The sequence below is a fragment of the Hyperoodon ampullatus genome (assembly GCF_949752795.1).
Source record: "Hyperoodon ampullatus genome assembly, chromosome: 3".
NCBI lineage: Eukaryota > Metazoa > Chordata > Mammalia > Artiodactyla > Ziphiidae > Hyperoodon > Hyperoodon ampullatus.
Window position 1 is genome coordinate 142,177,666 of NC_136916.1, and position 21,674 is coordinate 142,199,339.

The following is a 21,674-nucleotide window of genomic DNA, read 5'->3' on the forward strand; positions in this document are numbered from 1 at the left end:
TCAGAAAGAGAAAGACAAATACCGTATGCTAACACATATATATGGAATTAAAAAAAAAAAAAATGTCATGAAGAACCTAGGGGTAAAACGGGAATAAAGACACAGACCTACTTGAGAATGGACTTGAAGATATGGGGAAGGGGAAGGGTAAGCTGTGACAAAGGGAAAGAGAGGCATGGACATATATACACTACCAAACGTAAGGTAGATAGATAGTGGGAAGCAGCCGCATAGCACAGGGAGATCAGCTCGGTGCTTTGTGACCGCCTGGAGGGGTGGGATGGGGAGGGTGGGAGGGAGGGAGATGCATAAGGGAGGGGATGTGGGAACAGATGTATATGTATGACTGATTCACTTTGTTATAAAGCAGAAACTAATAAAAAAAAAAAAAAAAAAAAAAAAGGCCATATATGACAAACCCACAGCCAACATCGTCCTCAATGGTGAAAAACTGAAACCATTTCCACTAAGATCAGGAACAAGACAAGGCTGCCCACTCTCACCACTCTTATTCAACATAGTTTTGGAAGTTTTAGCCACAGCAATCAGAGAAGAAAAGGAAACAAAAGGAATCCAAATTGGAAAAGAAAAAGTAAAGCTGTCACTGTTTGCAGATGACATGATACTATACATAGAGAATCCTAAAGATGCTACCAGAAAACTACTAGAGCTAATCAATGAATTTGGTAAAGTAACAGGATACAAAATTAAAGCACAGAAATCTATGGCATTCCTATACACTAATGATGAAAAATCTGAAAGTGAAATCAAGAAAACACTCCCATTTACCACTGCAACTAAAAGAATAAAATATCTAGGAATAAACCTACCTAAGGAGACAAAAGACCTATATGCTGAAAACTATAAGACACTGATGAAAGGAATTAAAGATGATACAAATAGATGGAGAGATATACCATGTTCTTAGATTGGAAGAATCAACATTGTGAAAATGACTCTACTACCCAAAGCAATCTACAGATTCAATGCAATCCCTATCAAACTACCACTGACATTTTTCACAGAAATAGAACAAAAAATTTCACAATTTTTATGGAATCACAAAAGACCCCAAGTAACCAAAGCAATCTTGAGAGAGAAAAATGGAGCTGGAGGAATCAGGCTCCCTGACTTCAGACTATACTACAAAGTTACAGTAATCAAGACAGTATGGTACTGGCAAAAAAACAGAAATATAGATAGAAAGCCCAGAGATAAACCCACGCACATATGGTCACCTTATCTTTGATAAAGGAGGCAGGAATGTACAGTGGGGAAAGGACAGCCTCTTCAATAAGTGGTGATGGGAATACTGGACAGGTACATGTAAAAGTATGAAATTAGATCACTCCCTAATACCATACACAAAAATAAGCTCAAAATGGATTAAAGACCTAAATGTAAGGCCAGAAACTAACAAACTCTTAGAGGAAAACATAGGCAGAACACTCTATGACATAAATCACAGAAAGATCCTTTTGACCCACCTCCTAGGGACATGGAAATAAAAACAAAAATAAACAAATGGGACCTAATGAAACTCCAAAGCTTTTGCACAGCAAAGGAAACCATAAACAAGACCAAAAGACAACCCTCAGAATGGGGGAAAATATTTGCAAATGAAGCAACTGACAAAGGATTAATCTCCAAAATTTACAAGCAGCTCATGCAGCTCAATAACAAAAACACAAAGAACCCAATCCAAAAATGGGCAGAACACCTAGACATTTCTCCAAAGAAGATATATAGACTGCCAAGAAACACATGAAAGAATGCTCAACATCATTAATCATTAGAGAAATGCAAATCAAAACTACAATGAGATATCATCTCACCCCAGTCAGAATGGCCATCATCAAAAAAATCTAGAAACAATAAATGCTGGAGAGGTTGTGGAGAAAAGGGAACCCTCTGGCACTGCTGGTGGGAATGTAAATTGGTATAGCCACTATGGAGTACAGTATGGAGGTTCCTTAGAAAACTAAAAATAGAACTACCATATGACCCAGCAATCCCACTACTGGCCATATACCCTGAGAAAACCATAATTCAAAAAGAGTCATGTACCAAAATGTTCATTGCAGCTCTATTTACAATAGCCAGGAGATGGAAACAACCTAAGTGTCCATCATCGGATGAATGGATAAAGAAGATGTGGCACATATATACAATGGAATATTACTCAGCCATAAAAAGAAACGAAATTGAGATATTTGTAGTGAGGTGGATGGACCTAGAGTCTGTCATACAGAGTGAAGTAAGTCAGAAAGAGAAGGACAAATGCCGTATGCTAACACATATATATGGAGTTTAAGAAAAAAAAATGTCATGAAAACCTAGGGGTAACACAGACCTACTAGAGAATGGACTTGAGGATATGGGGAGGGGGAAGGGTAAGCTGTGACAAAGTGAGAGTGGCATGGACATATATACACTACCAAACGTAAAATAGATAGCTAGTGGGAAGCAGCCGCATAGCACAGGGAGATCAGCTCGGTGGTTTGTGACCACCTAGAGGGGTGGGATAGGGAGGGTGGGAGGGAGGGAGACGCAAGAGGGAAGAGATATGGGAACATATGTATATGTATAACTGATTCACTTTGTTATAAAGCAGAAACTAACACACCATTGTAAAGCAATTATACTCCAATAAAGATGTAAAAAAATAAATAAAATAAAGTAAATTGATACAGAATGGGTATGATGTTGATCAGCTGATAAGCTGATTAGAAAAGGAGAGAGCACAAGTCACAAATTACTGTGTAGCTCATTAAAGTGTGGTGTATGACAGCCAGGGAGCTGAGTTCTTTGTGAAATAAAATCACCAAGATAAGAATCTCAGAAAACTGTGAGAATAAAAGATTTCACACGGATAGAATTTATCTTTTGAATGTCCTACAGACCATTTCTGAAAATTACCAAGTACTTTACCCTCCTTCTAAATGTTAAAAATAATGCTTTTTCAAGGTTATCCAGGTAGATGACCAATTAAAGCTCTTTCCTTATAGAAAAGAAACCCATTATATAAAAGAGAGCACAAGTTGAGGTCACAGTTCCTTGACTGATACAGACAGATGGGTATATGGATGATGGGTGGATGGATGATGGAAGGATGGAAGGACAGACATATATACATCAATAATACTTTCGATTATTAATTACCTTCAGTATAAACATTTATGCTGTATGGAAAGACTCCTGAATATATTTTCTCACGTTACTACTTAGGCTTAATCTAATGATCACCAATGTTAAATGGATCATTTTATTCCCACTAGTTTGCTTACTTTCACTAGTTTGGAAAACAGACACAGGACTACTGTTCTGTTTTTTAATTAATTTTTTTAAATGTCACGGTAGAAAGTGAAACCATTCCTATTTCCCCACAGATAATCACTGTTAACAGTCCACTCTCCCTCACAAAATATTTTTTTAAAAATTTGAAACCTCGGCTTCCCTGGTGGCGCAGTGGTTGAGGGTCCGCCTGCCGATGCAGGGGACACGGGTTCGTGCCCCGGTCCGGGAAGATCCCACATGCCGCGGAGCGGCTGTGCCCGTGAGCCATGGCCGCTGAGCCTGCGTGTCCAGAGCCTGTGCTCCGCAACAGGAGAGGCCACAACAGTGAGGCCCGCGTACCGCAAAAAAAAAAAAAAAAATTGAAACCTAAGTCTTTAATGGGTGATGGCAAATCACCTTTTTTGGACCTGAAACAGAAACTGTTTAGATGGTTAAATGAAAGAGCTTGCCAGAGTTTAGGGGCTTAGTTTATGTTTGACGTTTGGAAATGGGCTTCGGGAAGAAAGGAAATTCCGGGTGACATATCCTGATTACCTCCGTTTCTGAAGCTATGCTCACCAAAGAAAGGCCTCCTAGGGTCACAGACTGCTCTATTCAGAATATACACTGCATCTCCTTTCAAGTACAAAGGGCAAGGACAGATACATTGAGTCTTATCAAAGTACACATAGCAAAATGAAGAGCCCAGAAAATGAGGTTTCTAGTAAAAGAAAATCTTCCCAAATACTGTATGGATTTTCAAAAATATGAACCATGAAGTGTGCTTCTCATGTTACTTAACACTTTAGCAAGCCACATCAAATCCTTGCACCTCTTAATTATACTCACTAATGAAGGGATAGAAACATGAATAACCTAAAATTCACTTCTTCCTGAGTATTAAAAAACATATATAGGGGGTGGGAGGCAGGGGGTAGAAGCAGGGAGGGCTTCTTGCAACAGCCAACAGAAACTTTTCCTTGTTAATTATGTTTGCTTAAGGCTAGAACTAAAATAAGCTTTTTAGATTTCCTGAACACACACCAAACAAAAGTAAAGACAGACTGGGTGAAGAAAAAAGTCCACCTAAGAGGAAAGAGAAACTACACAGAGGACCAGCGTAGTAACTTTTACAGCACTTCTCTCTCATTAATCATGGTGAGCCAGAACCGGTGTGTCTGAGCTGACATAAATCCCTACAAGGCAAGAGGGGCCAAAGTGAGAGAAAAGACTAGAACATCCACATTCTCTCCCGCAGCTCACTCTTTCACTCAAACATCCCCCATCCAGAGGAGACTATACAAACGTGATGCTTTTCAGGTCCTAGGTTCTAGCCCAGGGGAAATTTCTCTATGGTGTATTTTAAGGAGAGCAGCAAAGTGCCAGGTTAGTGCCAGCAGCAATTACTGTGAACCAGCAAATCTCTGTTTGGTCCAAACCCGAGATGTGACAGGAAACTGAGTTGGTTTTACTGTCAAGGAGGTACTAAAATTCATTTAATGTTTGCATACTATTTCTGCTTTTCAAAGCTGATCAAATAAAAATCACCCAGTGAAGACCCCACGAAATTTTGATATCTTAACGACCACCATATTCATTCTATAAACACTCACTCCATGTCACAGCCAGCTCTCAATCACAGCTGCAGAGACTGAAGATAAAACCAGAAGAGGAAGCCTTTCAAAGCACTTGGCAACTTTTTTTCAAATATAAATTTATTTTATTTACGGCTGTGGTGGGTCTTCATTGCTGCGTGCGGGCTTTCTCTAGCTGCGGCGAGAGGGGGCTACTCTTCATTGCGGTGCGCGGGCTTCTCATTGCGGTGGCTTCTCCTATTGCAGAGCACGGGCTCTAGGCATGCGAGCTTCAGTAGTTGTGGCACGCGGGCTTAGTTGCTCCGCAGCATGTGGGATCTTCCCAGACCAGGGCTTGAACCCGTGTCCCCTGCATTGGCAGGCGGGATTCTTAACCACTGCGCCACCAAGGAAGTCCAGCACTTAGCAACTTTTGATAATCCTTTCAGAGACTGTGCTCTGTCCAAAGCAGCACCTTTTCAGCTAACCAGAGTGGGCCATAATCATAAACATTTGTCTTTTTTGTTTGTTTTTTTTTATTGTGGTAAAAGTCACATAATATAAAACATATGATTTTAAACCATATTTAACTGTACAGTTCAGTGGCACTAAGTACATTCACATTGTTGTGCAACTCTCACCATCATCCATCTCCCAAATTTTCTACCTTCCTAATCTGAAACTCTGTCCCCATTAAACACTAACTCCCCATTCCCTCTTCCTACCCCCTCACCCCCACCCCTGCCCCTGGCATCTACCAATGTACTTTCTGACTGTGAATTTGACTGTTCTAGGTACCTTGTATAAGTGGAATCAAACAGGATTTGCTTGCACCTAATGTATACTGGAATGCATTTTTAAGGTTAACTTACATAAACATTTGTCTTTAAAGCTATGCTCAGTTTATTAGACAACTACATTACACATTAAAATATATACTGATATATACATTTGTTAAAAGAATATTTAAGATACAAATCAGAAAACAAAAAGCAATGAGTCAGCACTGCTTTACATACATAAAGAATTCCTTTCCTACCTGAAGGATGGCTTCAGTCAACAGGTACTCAATGAGCAGGGAAGATGTGGGGTGGGGGGGGGCACTATCCTAGGCAATGGGACTACAATCATAAATGGACATGGTCCCTGACCCCAAGGATGGAAATATCATGACGAGTGTCAATTACCAAGTGTCTACCATGTATGAGGTACTGGTCTAGACAGATCACAGACATGGCCTCTCAAACTAGTCCCGCAAGGCAGATATTATCACTTTACAGATGAGTAAACTGAGGCTCTGAGAAGGTCATCTGTCCACAGTCACCCAGTTTGCAAGGAAAACTGACTGGAATTCCAAGACTTTTGGCTGCTGGCTCACGAATCTACCCTCTTTCCATTAACTCTACCTTGCTAGACATGCAACATCTTTGTGTTTTAATCATCAGTCTCCCTAGCTTCCCATGCTACCTCTGTACTTCTGACCTGGTCATAGCTCAATATGGCCTAAAGTAAACCCACCTGAAGAAAAAAACTAAGCAAGAGAAACAGAGAATGAAAAATAAATGTTGAAATTTTGTTTTAAAAAATTTTCTAAACAGATGGGAAAAAAAAGTCTGGGAACTGTCTCAAGCTTCAAGAAAGCTGAAGTCAAGCAGTATGGTATACACATAAAGTGCCTTGCCTTGACTGAAGCTTTCTTTTTTTCAGTCTTTGAGTCTTTATTTTAAATCTTTAAGATAAAAAGTAAAAATTCAAAGTAGAACAGAAACAGCAGCATCTACCAGCTCAAGGAGATAGGTAACTTGGAAGAGAGAGTTCTTTTCTGATGAACATTCCAATTCAACTTTGAACTGCCAGTGATTTCTTGGAGCCTTGGTTTCCCTCATTATATACCTACTTCAAATGTATGTACACTCTGCTTTTATGAATATTTTCAATTCACGATCACTTATTTTATTTGAATTCATTATTTCTGAACAGAAACTGAAGACATATCAATGAGAATACTCATTATCTTGAGTTAAGTTTGAGAAAAGAGTGCTTTGGACATTGTAATAACCTCAACTTCCCATGGGGGAAGAAGAAAACTTTCTAGGTCTAGGCCTGAATAAAGACTAAATACAGGTTTCACTGTTAATCAAAATTACACATGCACAACAAATACATAATTTCAGTTCATAAAAATAGCTTTAGGTAAAAACTCACAGGTGAAGAAAAACTTCTAATACACATGAAACTCATATTCTAAGCCACTTGTTCCAAAGATACTTTTGCAAAACTCCTAGCAAACTCTTTAGATTGGGGTGGGTGGGTGGGTGGGGGGATTGGTGTTTTGTTTTGTTTTACAATTTTTCAGTGTTCCCACTAAATGAAAGACATTAGGTTGATAGCTATTTCCTATTTGTCCAGGTAGCATCCAACAACATCTTAACTCCATTTAGCAACCACCTATGGTCCCTCCTAATGTTTCACAGGGACAATGTTCATTCAGTGTCATCACACACATGCAACTCCCCAACCCACACTCCCCGCAAAGCACCAGCTGGGGAAGACAGGTGAACACAGTGCTCTAGGTGAACATAATGCAATGCAGCTCACTTTTTTTTTTTTTTTTTTGCAGTACGCGGGCCTCTCACTGTTGTGGCCTCTCCCGTTGCGGAGCACAGGCTCCAGATGTGCAGGCTCAGTGGCCATGGCTCACGGGCCCAGTCGCTCCGCGGCATGTGGGATCTTCCCGGACCGGGGCACGAACCCGTGTTCCCTGCATCGGCAGGCAGACTCTCAACCACTGCGACACCAGGGAAGCCCAATGCAGCTGACTCTTGGCTAGACCAGCCCTTGGGTTCAGTAATTTTTTTTTGACAGCTTCCAAATGTTACTTCACTCAAAAATTCATTTTAAATGTTCTCTAAAGTCCATTAGCAAATGGAATACATAGTGCTATACTGTTTTACTTAAACAATTTTGTCTATGTATAGACTAAATAGATTTTAAAAAACAAAACACCCACTTCCCAACATAGTATACAAAAATAGATCATCTTTACAGGATCCACTTGAAACCCAAGCCTTAAGATACAAACAATTAAGTAGTATTTATAAATAAATGATAATAACAGTAACAACAATGACAAAGATAGCTAACGTTTATATAATACTTGCCATGATCTGGGCCCTGCTCTGAGCATTAGCTATATTAACTCATTCAATCCTCAAAACCACCCTGTGGAGAAGTTCTTGATCTCTCATCATTTCCAAATGAGTCAAGCAAAACATCACGACTTTCTCACCAAGAAAGAGGCAAATAACTACTTAATTATCCTTGCATTTATGGAGAAATGAGTATAAATCATTAACTATAATGCTATGATGTAAAATTATTCTCTTAAAAGACAGTACAAAATAAAAAAAGGATATCTTTCTAGCCAGGAAATGTATGTGGGTAAAGTGTCCTACCTACTTTAACACATAAAAGAAAATATTCCATTAAGTAAAACTGTAAAAAAATATAATTTTACCAAGAGTATATTAATATTAAATATAGATTTGCACTTAGAGGTGTGCACATTGATTCTAAAATCATTTTGAAATTCGTTAACCACTAAGGTCCAAGAGTGGTCCTTTAAGCCCTGACTGTCAAAAACTCCAGACTCTACAGTTCTTTTACTTATTTTGCTGGATTTCCCCACAAGTCACAGTCTGAGATAATCACAGATGATGCTTTTTCCTTATGTAAACCATCACAAATTCAGTTCTGCTTCAAGCACTGGTACTGAAAAGCACTCACTCCGCTCAATTTTCACCACCTACAGAATGCAGCACAGATAACACTCAATAATTTAAGTCATAATAGCTCAGGAAAATTTTAAATTAGCAAATGACAAGTAGGTGGATTCGATTTTTAACTTCATTCAATTTGTCAAATTTAAAATACTTTCAATTATTTATTTTTCTCAATCTTTACAGTAACCATAACACTAATGTTAATTGCTTTGCCTAACTGGTTTTACTGTTGCCTGCATTCTCATTTAATGAACTTTAAGTGGTGCTGACAATAGTTCTAGCTCGGATCTTTCTAAACCTTTCTTCTGTTAATGAATTAAATCTAATGTATTATGTTCCCCACTATTCCAAGCAGCAGTTCATAAAACAGTGAATTAAAACACATGAAAACTTAAGATCATGCACTTTAATAACACAGTGCCATCTACAGAGTATGTAGCTGGACCTACAGATGCATTTTATTTAGTTTTTAAAGGACTTGATATCTTTTTTTTACAGTTTGTACATTTCATGTTTATAGAGTGAAACTACATTGGTAATAATTTTCAAAAAGCAAGCAATGATTAAGCAATTAGTTTTCAAAGAAACCTCAGTATCATAAGATGACAAGCATGATGTTACCACAACAAGAAAAAAGAACTTTTTAAAATTCCAACTCCAATAATAAGAATATCTCAAAGTAATTAAAATGGTATTAATCATTACATATAACAAAAATTTTTTAAAGCATAACACAAGAATATGTAAACATGAGGGAAAAATACTCATGACTAGGTAGGAGGTTTGTGGGTGATTTATATACTCTGTCGTTGTATATTTACGGCTATGTACAAATGCCCTCAGGGTCAAGGACAAACTTTAACCCAGCCTGGATGATTTGGCCCAACGACCTAAATAGCTCCATCAGTCTCTGACCTCCAGCTACAATGGCCTTTTCAGAAGTACCTCATCAATCTTCTTGTTTTGTTCATCACTGTGTTCCCAGGACAGTGCCTAGTACATCACACCACACAGTAGAAATCTGATGAATGAATGAATGAACTCAATTACAGAGCCCACAGAAAAATTTCAAAAATGAGAATTTAAGGCCTTTGGATGTGACTGATTTAGCCAGGTCATATGCAGACTCCTTTCATAGCTATTTGCTTCATATATACTTTGAAAAATACTTGCACACCATTTATTTCATTCGAGTCTCACCATAATTCAAGAGTAGGAGTACAGGGTCTACCACTCCTAAGCTCAAGGGTATTTAAAGTATATACCATTTCTAGAACATACCACTAAACCAGAAATGCCTAAACAAATTCCACCATTAGTTGAAATGTCTTTTACAATGTCAAAATATAAATCTAAACACAATAAAATATAGCTCTATCCAAAATCTTTAGGAAATAACTGACTCTAGATAGTAAAGCACAAGGTTTTCTCAACAGCCAAAGGTTACATCAAGGTTCCTCATAGCTAAAAACTTATAAACCTCCAAGAACCAGCCACATCCCAAATTGAAGGAACTAAGTTTTAGAACTTCATCTTAACTGTTATTGATTAAAATATCTTTAAGCTTTCTTAAAGTGAAATGAACTTTATTTATTTCTAAATGATTAGGTATCGTTAAAAACACCAGTTAGTTATACCACTTGTAGATGTAGTTGAAAAGGCAAACACAGATGAATGCATGCAAGACAAGGCAGAACAGAGTACTGAAACATCCTTTTACTTTTTAGAAAGTCTCTTGTATCAAACTGCTTTCAAGTCATTTTGACTTTTGCTCACAAATTAGGGGAAAACACCAATCCTTCTGATTCATCATTATATCTTTCCGAAAAATTAACTTGATGAGTCAAATGTTGAAATAGCCTTCTGACCCGCAAAAGAAGCTTCATTTTTGCTACAAGTGTTCTTGAATTCAAAATACTCATTTAAAAAGAAAAGTGGTACATGCCTATAATGTGGAAGGTACAATGTAGCTGTGATTTCCAAACTGCTAATGTAAGAATGTATGAGAGGTCCTCTGGAGCCTGAAACCGCTCTGAACTCTCACTGTATATCCTTATTAGGTATGGCAAAGGTGCAACCCCTCCACTCCCAGATACTGTCTTCTGGGCTTGCTTTGGTGAAAGGCTAATTCCAAAGCATTCATCTTCCTTGTCAGAAGACAGTACTTTTCCTGAAATGGTGGCAAGTCCCAATTTTCTCCACGTTCTTTTTAATGTTTTAACGTTTTACTTTGAACAGTGTTCCAGGCACTAGCAACGGCGAGTTAATTACATAAAATGTAACCTCACCTTAAGATGAAAGTCCTTCATGGTGCCTATATAAATGGATGAACTTTTGCCAGACCCCTTCCCTCACAACACTGTGTATTCTGAAATACGATGCAGGCCCACAGGAGTGACTCAAAGAAAGATCAATGGCAGACAGACAAGGGAAGGAATATTTATTAGGCCACCGACCACACATTAGCAGTTTACCCACATTATCTCATTCCTTACAACCACCTTGGGCTGTATGAGTCTCATTTTACAAAAGAGGAAACTGAAGCTCCAAAGAGGTTAAATACCTGATCTCAAATCACACAGGTAGAATTATCACCCAGGCTTGAACCCATATCCTTTCCTACAATATGCTAGTTCCCAAAGATGGGAAGATGATGGTAAAAAATACCACTGCCAGAATGCTACCTGTTTACCAAACTCTAACTCTCCCACCTTTATGGTGACAGCATTTGTGTCCCACAGGGGTCCAGAGAGGCAGCTCCCCCTCCCTGCCAACGTGAGGTGCTGGCTATCCTTCCTGTCTGCCTCTTGGTGGCACTGCCTTGGCCTTTCCAAGGAGCTGAGTCTGTGAGGCCTGCTGCTCTTCCTCAACTCTTCCCTGTCACCATCCACCACCCACAGTGCCACTGCCAGCCTGGCTGCTCCTCCTGCTTCTATTCTCCACTTCCCTTTCTCATCACCTCAGTCTCCTTACAATTTTCAGGGTTCTTACAAGAGGTAGTAAGATGATTCACTTAATAAATCATCCCAGCACAGCATGAGCAAGAAGGCTGTTAGCTCCAGTGCTCACCTGTGTTCATCCACCACTAACGCACATAATGGAAAAGGCCCTGGCTTTGGAACAGATGGAACTGGGGTCCCAACTCAGGCTCTCTCCACCCGCAGTCAAGAGCAAACATCCCTTGTTCTTGGTGTTGTTGGGAAGCTTCAATGCGACACCATGTGGTACCTCACCTGGCACATAGCAGGACCAAGAGATACTGCTTCTCTTCTCCTTCACCGGTTACTAAATTATTTCTTCACCAGCAGAGATAACCTGAGTTTCTCCTCCCGACTTCTTCCAGGTCCACAGCTGTTCCAGAGAAAATGCTATTTTACAGGCACTCTCAATTTTACCAATGGTAGTTCTATTCAACCAGCTTAATTTTTCAAATGACACTGATCAAAAATTTCCAAACAACCACACTGGAGTCATGTAGTAACTTCTACCCTCAAATACCTTTTAAAGTTCTGTTTGGTATCAAAAAGAATTAAAAATCAGAAAACACATGCAGGAGAAACCTCCTGACATGAGATCTCCCTTCTACAGAAAGGAATTATATGACAAATTCTCTCTCTCTGCTCTGAGTGAGGAAACTGACACCTACGACCCAAGGCAATGGTTGCTAGCCTTTAGGGAAACTCCTTTGAGAATCTGATGAAAGCTCTAAACCCTCTGCCCCCAAAAAATGTCAATCTGCACAGAGACACAAAAACTGCCTGGAATTTCAAGAGGGTTAAGGACACCCTGAAACCCACCCATCAACAGCAAAATAAGAGCCCTCGACAAAGAACCTTCTATGATACTCCTTAAACTGGCAAAATCCTCAATTCAGATTTTGTTTCTCTAAGGTGCAATAAATTCAAAAGCCTAGACAAAAACCTCAAGAAGATAAAGAAAGAAGTTTTCTCATTCACTCTCCACATCTGGCTCCAAGGTCAACTCTTTCTGGCTCAAAACAGAATGCTACAAAATTAACGAGGCTCAAAACCTGAAGAGAAGGTTCTCTCTATGAAGCAAAATGTCAAAACAAAGATGTGTTCAGGGTTAGTGAATGTGCTGGAAGGGTGGGCAAGGGAAAAGGAGGTAAAAAAATTAAGTATTAAGAACATCTACACATTTTATTTTCCAGTATCATCCTTTTTAACTTTCTATGTCTGTGTATATTCTTAACACGCATTAGATATTCATATAATAGCACGTGTGTACAACATAAAAACAGAAATATACATTATTTTTACTGATAGGAGTAAGCAATCACAAAAAAAGTTTGCAGATCCTGTCCTACTAGACAACTTCCAAAATGAGTTTACCTAACAATAATTTCTCCTGGTTAACTCTCCACAAATGGAATTTCCCTTGAAAATAATCACATTAGCCACCTTAAGTTCTTATTCCTGAAATGAGAAGTCAGTTTCAAACTAATGTTGACTAAACAGTAATGCTGAGATTGTTCCACAAGAACCAGTTCTCCTTTTTGCTTTCAAAGTCTAATTCTCACAGCTCCACATACTCCATATTTTTCTTCCTTAAGCGTAAATAATTCATGTAATGTATTAAAGAAATAATCAACTGAAAAACACTGGTATACATTTTCCACTACACAGTTCTTCCTATAATTATAATAGTTAATATTCTTCAACTCCTACAGCATCGTCAGCACTGAGCTAAATGTTTTACCTGCTTGATAGCACTTAATCTGACTTTATTAAGTGGGTTCCTCTCCCAATTTTGGAAATAAACAAACCAATGCTTGGAAGTCACATGGCTGTGAGTGGACCTAGAATTCGAACCTAGGTGTGTGTGACCCCAGAGTCTCCATTCTTACATCAGAGAGACCACCTGCCTCCCTCGGGTAATATGTTACATATATTAGGTATATACTGTTATATATTAGGTAATAATATACTATACTGTTTAATTAATAAGTTCCTTTATGCATAATTCTACTATAATATAAAAATAAGACCCCTGGTTTTTTTTTGAAATCTTACAATACAAAAGGTAGAAAAATATTTTTAAGTGGTGAAAGAGAATGTCATTACTGGCAAACAAACCAAAGAACTCCTTTAGTTAGCCTTTTTGTAATATCTAGAAACTTTACTGTTTTTTTTTTCAAGCACTACAAAATCTAGTTAATATTAAGAGCTTACATTATTATAAAAGTTTTAAAGACAAGAGAAAATTTGACCATAAAACACTGCTCTGAAAGTCCATTATAATATCAGATATGCTATTCTCTCTTAAACTATATAAAGAAAGAAAGCCTGGTGATCTGATCAGCCCGTAATTCAGTCTCCAAACACCAGCAGAAAAAAGAAATTTCACTATACTTAATATCTTAACTTCTACAAAATGAAAGTGATGAATCCCCTAAGTAAAAGGAATGTCTGTCATACATAAAATCCACTCCATCCTCTCTCCACAAGATAGCACTTGTTTTTAACCTGAAACATGCAGAATTACCAGAGAAGAAAACTACTCTCAGCTTTTTAAGTGAACACTCAGCAATTTGATCCTTTAAAAATAAAAAGTCTTCATTAAACAAGTTTATAATTTTGTGTAGGGCTTCCCTGGTGGCGCAGTGGTTGAGAGTCCGCCTGCTGATGCAGGGGACACGGGTTTGTGCCCTGGTCCGGGAGGATCCCACATGCCGTGGAGCGGCTGGGTCTGTGAGCCATGGCCGCTGAGCCTGCACGTCCGAAGCCTGTGCTCCGCAACGGGAGAGGCCACAACAGTGAGAGGCCTGCGTACCGCAAAAAAAAAAAAAAAAAAAAATTGTGTAAATTACTAGTTAAAATAAAACCTGCATGGCCTGGGTTTGGGGGGCAAAATTTAATATTTAGAAAGGAAAAATAAATGTCTATAGTGCTATTACTAATAACCTCGATGTTTTCAACTAACAATGTTCATTCATTTACTAACAAATACTTATTGAATACCAACTATGTATGAGGCACTGATCTAGCCCCTAGAGATAAGAGAAACAAGGTTTCCACACCAAAGATTATATTCTCATTGGGGAGGAAAAACAGATAACATACAAGTGAACAAAGATAAAGTAATTTCAGATTATAAATATGATGCAGAAAACAACAGTGATAGAAACGTCAAAGGAGACTATTTTTAAAAGTGATGAAGGATGGTCCCTAAGAAGGTCCCATTTGTGCTGAAACTTGAAAAATGATACAAAGTCAAGAGAAGAAAGTTCTAAGTAGAAAAGGACCACCTCACCTTAGGAGAGGTTTCATTTGGCACCTTAAAATTTTTCTGCCCTGGATGGGTTATATCCTGGAGAGACCCATTTTATGATGAATTCTATTTAAAGCTTACAATATTTATTGGTAAGTATCCAATGCATCTGCGCACACATAAAGCTAACATGATACTCAGGAAAAACAATAATAATAATAATTCCCAATCTTTTGGTCTAAGCCAAAAGCTCTTAACTCTGGGGAAAGAGCAGGGATGGTAGAGCTAAATCTTTGAGAAGTTGATGAAAGCAATGAACTCTATCCTCCAAAAAAAAAAAAAAAAAACCAAATGCACCTACAAAGAAACTTTACATATAATTTTAGGAGGTTCTTAGAAACTTGAAGCCCATCCACGATGCACACACCCTATCCCCAATGAAAAATCCATGAACCCTAAGTTAAGAACTAAGCAGTAATTATCACACTCAGATGGGACAGATATGAATGCAAGCTGCTTACCCTACTTTTAAATGATTCACGAATCAGGAACGCTTACTCTCAATTTATTTTGGCCCACGTAAGACTTTGTATGGGAATTTTCTCTATGCTACAGAAACAAACTATTAGGAGATGTAGATATATAAAATTCTCACCTAAAAGTGAATGAAATGCCTCTTCACTACAACTAGTATAATCTTTCACACATGATACAGTGTCATTTGATACTGGTTTTGTGCAAGATCTTATAATTTCTTCCCCCAAAGAAATATATTACCACATTGCTTCAAAGGCTGCAAAGCTGAATGTTAACACCTATTAACTTACAGATGTTTTTCTGGTTCAAAAGCAAAGCTTATGATTATTTTTTTAAAACCATTCACACATTCGCATACACTCACACTACAATTTAGTTGCCTGAGGAATATACATCAATTACAACTGAACTTATTTACAAAACAGAGACAGACTCACAGACATAAAAGACAAACTTATGGTTACCAAAGAGGAAGACAGGTGGGGGAAGGGGGGGATAAAGCAGGAGTTGGGGATTAGCAGACGCAAACTACTATATATAAAATAGATAAACGACAACAAGGTCCTACAAAGAATTATATTCAATATCTTGTAATAAACTATAATGGGAAAGAAAAAAAAGAACATACATCATTAATCTAAGGTACAAACTAGATCAATGGTTCTTAACTTTTTTGATTCAGACACCCCTTTGAGCATTTGAAAATGCTATGGAATTATCCCACTTAAAAATGGACAAATGCATACAAAATGTACATATAATTTCAGCCTGCTCAATGCATTTCAAATTCATTCAAGGGTTTAAGAATGCCTGTACCTACAACACAAGTATATTATGACTGGCTGTTTCTGGGAAGGGGAGCTAATTAGGAAAACCGACTTGGGAGGAAGATTTTTCATTATACATCCTTTTGTATCTTTCGGAATTTGAACCATATAACTGTATTATCTATTCAAAAAACGAATAAGTCAAAAAGCACTACACTAAAAAATGTGGCAGGATACCAATGCAGAAGGTGAAAAACCGCCACGTAAAGATGTTTAAAATAACTAGTCTACTAAATTCAACACATTTGCACACTGTTTCTTCGTATTGGGGGGTTGAAAAAGGTTCATGACCTCAAAACTATGCTCTCGTTTCATAATTTTCAGAGAAATCTCCAGTTTCAACTTTTTTGCTAGGAAAATACAAAAAGTCATATAATAATTTCACATTATTCATATTGTAACTTCTGAAATCCCAGTTAAATGGCAACAGTTAGTAATATATTGAATGTGGTACTGCCGCGTCTCTTGATTTTTATTATCATCCCCATTTGACAGACAAGAAAACCAAGCTTTCCAAAGCTAACTCGCTTGCCCCAGGCAACACAGCTAGTGAGCTAGCCAGGACTCTTGCAGGCAACAAAGCCCGTGTACCTCCTCCCATGAGACACCGCGGCATAACCTACAAGGAAGACAGTGAACACCAAAATCGAGGACATTATTTCTTAGGAGATCATTCGCATTATAAATACAGTTTAGAGCACTAGTCCATTATAAAACTGGGAATTCTATCTGTATGCTCCTTTATACTACACAAAGCAGATAAAGATGAAAGAGATGAATTATCCCATCCAATAATTTTAAAAGCACACAAACTAGTTTTAACTTAGAATTTTTCAAGTCCTTACAAACTGTCACCCTATAAAATAAAAATGTAAGCTGAATCATAAGTGTAGAGTTAAAAAAAATCAGAGAATTAGTGTTACAGAAATACGTTACCAATCTAAAGGTTTCAACACCAAGGGGCAAAGAGTTTCTTTATGCTGAACAGCACCTCCAGCCATCAAAGTTTTTGGAATGTTTGATACTGACTGTCCAAACTATGAGCAAAATGCTTTTGAAACATATGATGAATTGTGAGGCTAGCAACAATGATGCCACTTTCATTATAATCCCATTTTCAAAGAGGTGGTAGCTTTCAAAAACATCTCACTCAAATCTAAACTTATATAATCGTTTAAAGTTAAAAAGAGAAGGAAATACGGCATGGGTAGAAAACATAAACCACCTAAACAGATACGACTACCCCTAGTAGTTATTATTATTATTGCTATTATTATTAATGTGTGTGTGTCTATTTGCCTAAGTGTTTATTTTGTCCTTATTCAGCGACTTACCTAGGTAACTGTCAAAGCTTGTTTTATGCCCTGCTGTGCAGGCACCCAGAAAGCATCCAAGTCTTTACTTTCTTATCAAGCACATAAGGCACTCAACCTCTACTGAATTTCCCTTATCAGGAAAATGAGTAAAAGTCCTTCAAGCTCAAAAACTTTAGGACTTTCTGAAAATATTTTCAGAAGTACTTTATGGAGAAAACTCAAATGTCTACATGTCAAGGACTATTCTGCAATTTCACAATTGCAGGAAAAGCCAGGTCACTCTGATATATTTACACAGAACTACATGCTGGTGTTGCTGTCTACAGAAAAATAACATCATTGATACAAATTTCAAAACCCCACCTATTAGGAAAAGAGCAAAAGAGATGAAACTTTCCTTTCACTTTGTTACAGTTCTGCAAGTGAAGAGACTTTTAAAATGTTAAGAAATAATGGCAGTGTTACTTATAAGTCAGTCAAATATTACCATGCATATAATAAGCATTCTTATAAGGCAGACACACAAAACAAGTGATCATTAGTGAATACCTAATTTTTGAGCTTTCAAAACTTACATATTAAAAAGATGAGCTACATAATTACTATGTTTACACAATTTCCGTTTTCAAACTCCCCTAAAATTAGACCTTAAGGACATGTTTTTTCTTTACTCGTTAAAGCAACCCCCAAAATTCAACTACAGTTTATATTGTACCCCCAAATAAAATTAACTTAAACCTTCCAATTCAGTCAAAACAATTCTATAGAAAATTAAATCAGTAACTACCCTTTGGCATGCATATATAATTTACTCTGGTTTTTCCTAAGGAAATGGCAAAAAAAAAATTCCTTTTATGTTTTCCTTATATTTCATAAACCACCTCCTAAAGTTGTGAGAAGGCACACAAATAAAAGTCAATCCATTGTAAGGAAAACAAATGTCATTCAACAAACTCTTTACATTCACTATAATAATCAAGAACAAATACACATTTCTAAAGTCTATACATGATTGTACTTCTTTGTTATTCTACAGATATGGAAATCTATGGAATGCTTCCCGGAATATTTTCCCAGAACGTGCTTATTACACAAGAATCACTTTTAGTCTGTCTGGAATTTAAGCTTGTGGATGTATCTAGTATTATATCATCTTGTTGCTCTCCAATGCTCCTATGCTGGCAAAACATACAAGTTCACAGAAATCATATTCTTGGAGAGCAGAATTCTTGGAAATTTTACAATACTATCAGATTCCACTTAAAATATGAGAAAAGGATATACAAATGGCCAAAAAGCACATGAAAAGATACTCAATGTCACTAATCACTAGGGAAATGCAAATAAAAATCACAATGAAATACTACTTCATACACATTATGATGGCTATTATCAAAAAGAAAAAAAAGGAAAAGAAAATAACAAGTGTCTGTGAGAATGTGGAGAAATTGGAAGAAGCCTTGGGCATTGCTGGTAGGGATGTAAAATGGTACAGCTGCTGTGGAAAACAGTATGGCAATTCCTCAAAAAATTAAACATATGCTCCAGCAATTCTTCTGGGTATATACCCAAAAGAAGTGAAAGCAGGGGCTCAAAAAGATATTTGTACACCCATGTTCTCATAGCAGCATTATTCACAATCACTGAAAGGTGGAAGAAACTCATGTATCCATTGACAGATGGTAAACAATATGTGGCATATATATACATACACATACATGCACACACGATGGAATATTATTCAGCCTTAAAAAGGAAAGAAATTCTGACACATGCTACAACATGGATGAATCTTGAGGACATTACGCTAAGTGAAATAAGCCAACCACAAAAGAGACAAACATTGTAGGATTCCCCCTATAGGAGATACCTAGAGTACTCAAATTCACAGAGACAGTAGTGGTTGCAAAGAGGTTAGAGGGAGGGATAATGGGGAGTTAGTGTTTAATGGATACAGAGTTTCAGCTGGGGAAGATCAAAAGTCCTGGAGATGAGTGGTGGTAATGGATGTACAACAATGTGAATGTACCTAATGCCATGCTTAATGCACACTTAAAAATAGGTAAAATGGTCAATTTTATGTTATATATATATATATTACAATTTTTTTAAAAATGAGATAAGAAACAACAAAATATTAAAACATGTGCCAAATTCTTCTCATGTATGCTTCTTCCACTATCCACAAAACCAACACCATGGCTCTGAGTGGTCAGTTAAGTTCTAATTTAAATGTTTACCATGGGCGCCAAGAAATTAATATAACAAAGTTTAGATTTGTTCTAACCCTAAGAAAGTTTATACTGCTTCCTCAGAATAAAGTCCTTTGCCAGATATAGACGCTAATAGCTATTACATGTCTATTTCAGATTAACTAAACTACTAAAGAATCCAATATACCTCCCAACTTTGTATTTCAAGTACTGTTACTTTTATCCCTAGCGAGTTTTTCCTTCATTTTTCTTCCAAAGTCTCATAAAGACTCTTTTCATTTTTACCAGCAAAAACTTTAGTCAAAATTTTCTCCCCGCAAACTCATACGAGCTCATCTTCATTAACTGCTGATATATCATCGTTACAGTAATAGTATTCATTTCATGTTTACCAATTTCAAGTATAAACATGGAAATCTCATTTATGAATCTCCCTCCCTTAAAAAAAAATGTTCATACGGGAAAAACAGAAGTTTGAAATATCATAGGCTACATTTTGAGCATCTTTTCTAGTCACACTCCAGTTTTTCTTTTAATACCTTCTGATTTCACAAATGGTTACAGAAATAAATGTTCACTAACTAACTAGCAACCAAGTTTTTTTATTTCCTCTGAGCCACTAAAGTGCATTGTATTGTTCACGTCCCCTTTCTCCTCACTCTTAAGTGTTCAGCAGACAAAAATCTACCTTCAACGATAGATTCTAATAGCTCCATGCTATAAATGCTATGTTCGGATACATTTCAAACAATGCTTGTTCATAAACATAAAGCAAATAGATAAAAATTAAAAGGAACAAAAAGTACCCACATACTCAAACAAAAGGTAAAAGCTTTAATTTAGAAAAAAAAGGTCTCATATTAATTCCATAAACAATACGATCATCAAATACTTTTTCTATTTGTACTATCTGAAAACAAAAATGCATGTAATCAATTACTGACCATTTTTTCTCATTTTTAAAAAATGAATTATTTCAAACATCATTTTCTGTATGTAAGTTAATGGCACCATCTCCTCTACTAGGTCTACCTCCTGTGATTAAAACTGTACAATTTGTAGTTGTCACTGCATACGATGTATACATCTAAATGTCAGCAGAAGACAATAAGAAAAACACAGACCCAGACCTCATAAATTTTCTGTGGCATTCAGTTTTTCTACTTATCAATGTGAGAGATTCTCTGATAATAAGTTTCTTTTCATTTGCCCATGGCTATTTATATTAAATTGAACCCTTTAAAAGGGGGAGTGGGTGTATCACACACCAATAACTTCAACATGTCGGAGACCTCCCATCCCTTCAATTTGCAACACGGAATTTTAACAAATATGGAACTCTACAAAAAAGAAAATTATATACAGATACAAAAAGATCAACTGAAAAGGAATCCATCACCTGGTCATGAGCCTTACCTTTTAGCAGTGGCAGAGGTGTTAACTCAATAGGCTTGCCTTGAGACCTAAACTGTGAGGAACTTTGCGACCTCTTCTGTCTGGCTTTTCTGACGGACTTCCGAGAAAATCCGTCTACTTTATCCACTGATGGAGGAGTAGTTGGTGCTGAGGACATATCCCTACTGAAAAGAAAGAAGTATCATCAACACATTCCTGAGGTAGAAGCGTACAAGTGAGTTACTCAAATTCTAAAATTCCCATACACTATTTTTGAAAATGGGAATATGTTTAAAAGAAAGCAAATAAAATCAATTAAGAGCAGTCACATGTTCAATGGGAAAACAGAAAAACTTGGTGGAAAATAGAATATAAGTACTGTATAAGCAATATTGCAATGCTAATGCATTGTGCTACTCCCACTACGATATGCATTTAATATGTTCATTTAGGGCTTCCCTGGTGGCGCAGTGGTTGAGAGTCTGCCTGCCGATGCAGGGGACACGGGTTCGTGCCCCTGTCT

At 37.2% G+C, this 21,674-nt stretch overlaps 1 protein-coding gene across 2 annotated transcripts in view; it reads right to left on the reverse strand.

Moving 5' to 3' along the window:
• PPP2R5E (protein phosphatase 2 regulatory subunit B'epsilon) overlaps positions 1-21,329 on the reverse strand; it is a gene marked incomplete at its 5' end in the record, with an annotated part of 155,017 nt that extends 133,688 nt beyond the window's left edge. For both annotated transcript variants that reach the window (XM_079698800.1, XM_079698799.1), the window contains one exon: positions 21,173-21,329. In XM_079698800.1, coding sequence (XP_079554926.1) covers positions 21,173-21,329 — 157 coding nt within the window. The remainder of the gene's footprint in view (positions 1-21,172) is intronic.
• Between the last annotated feature and the right edge of the window lie 345 nt (positions 21,330-21,674).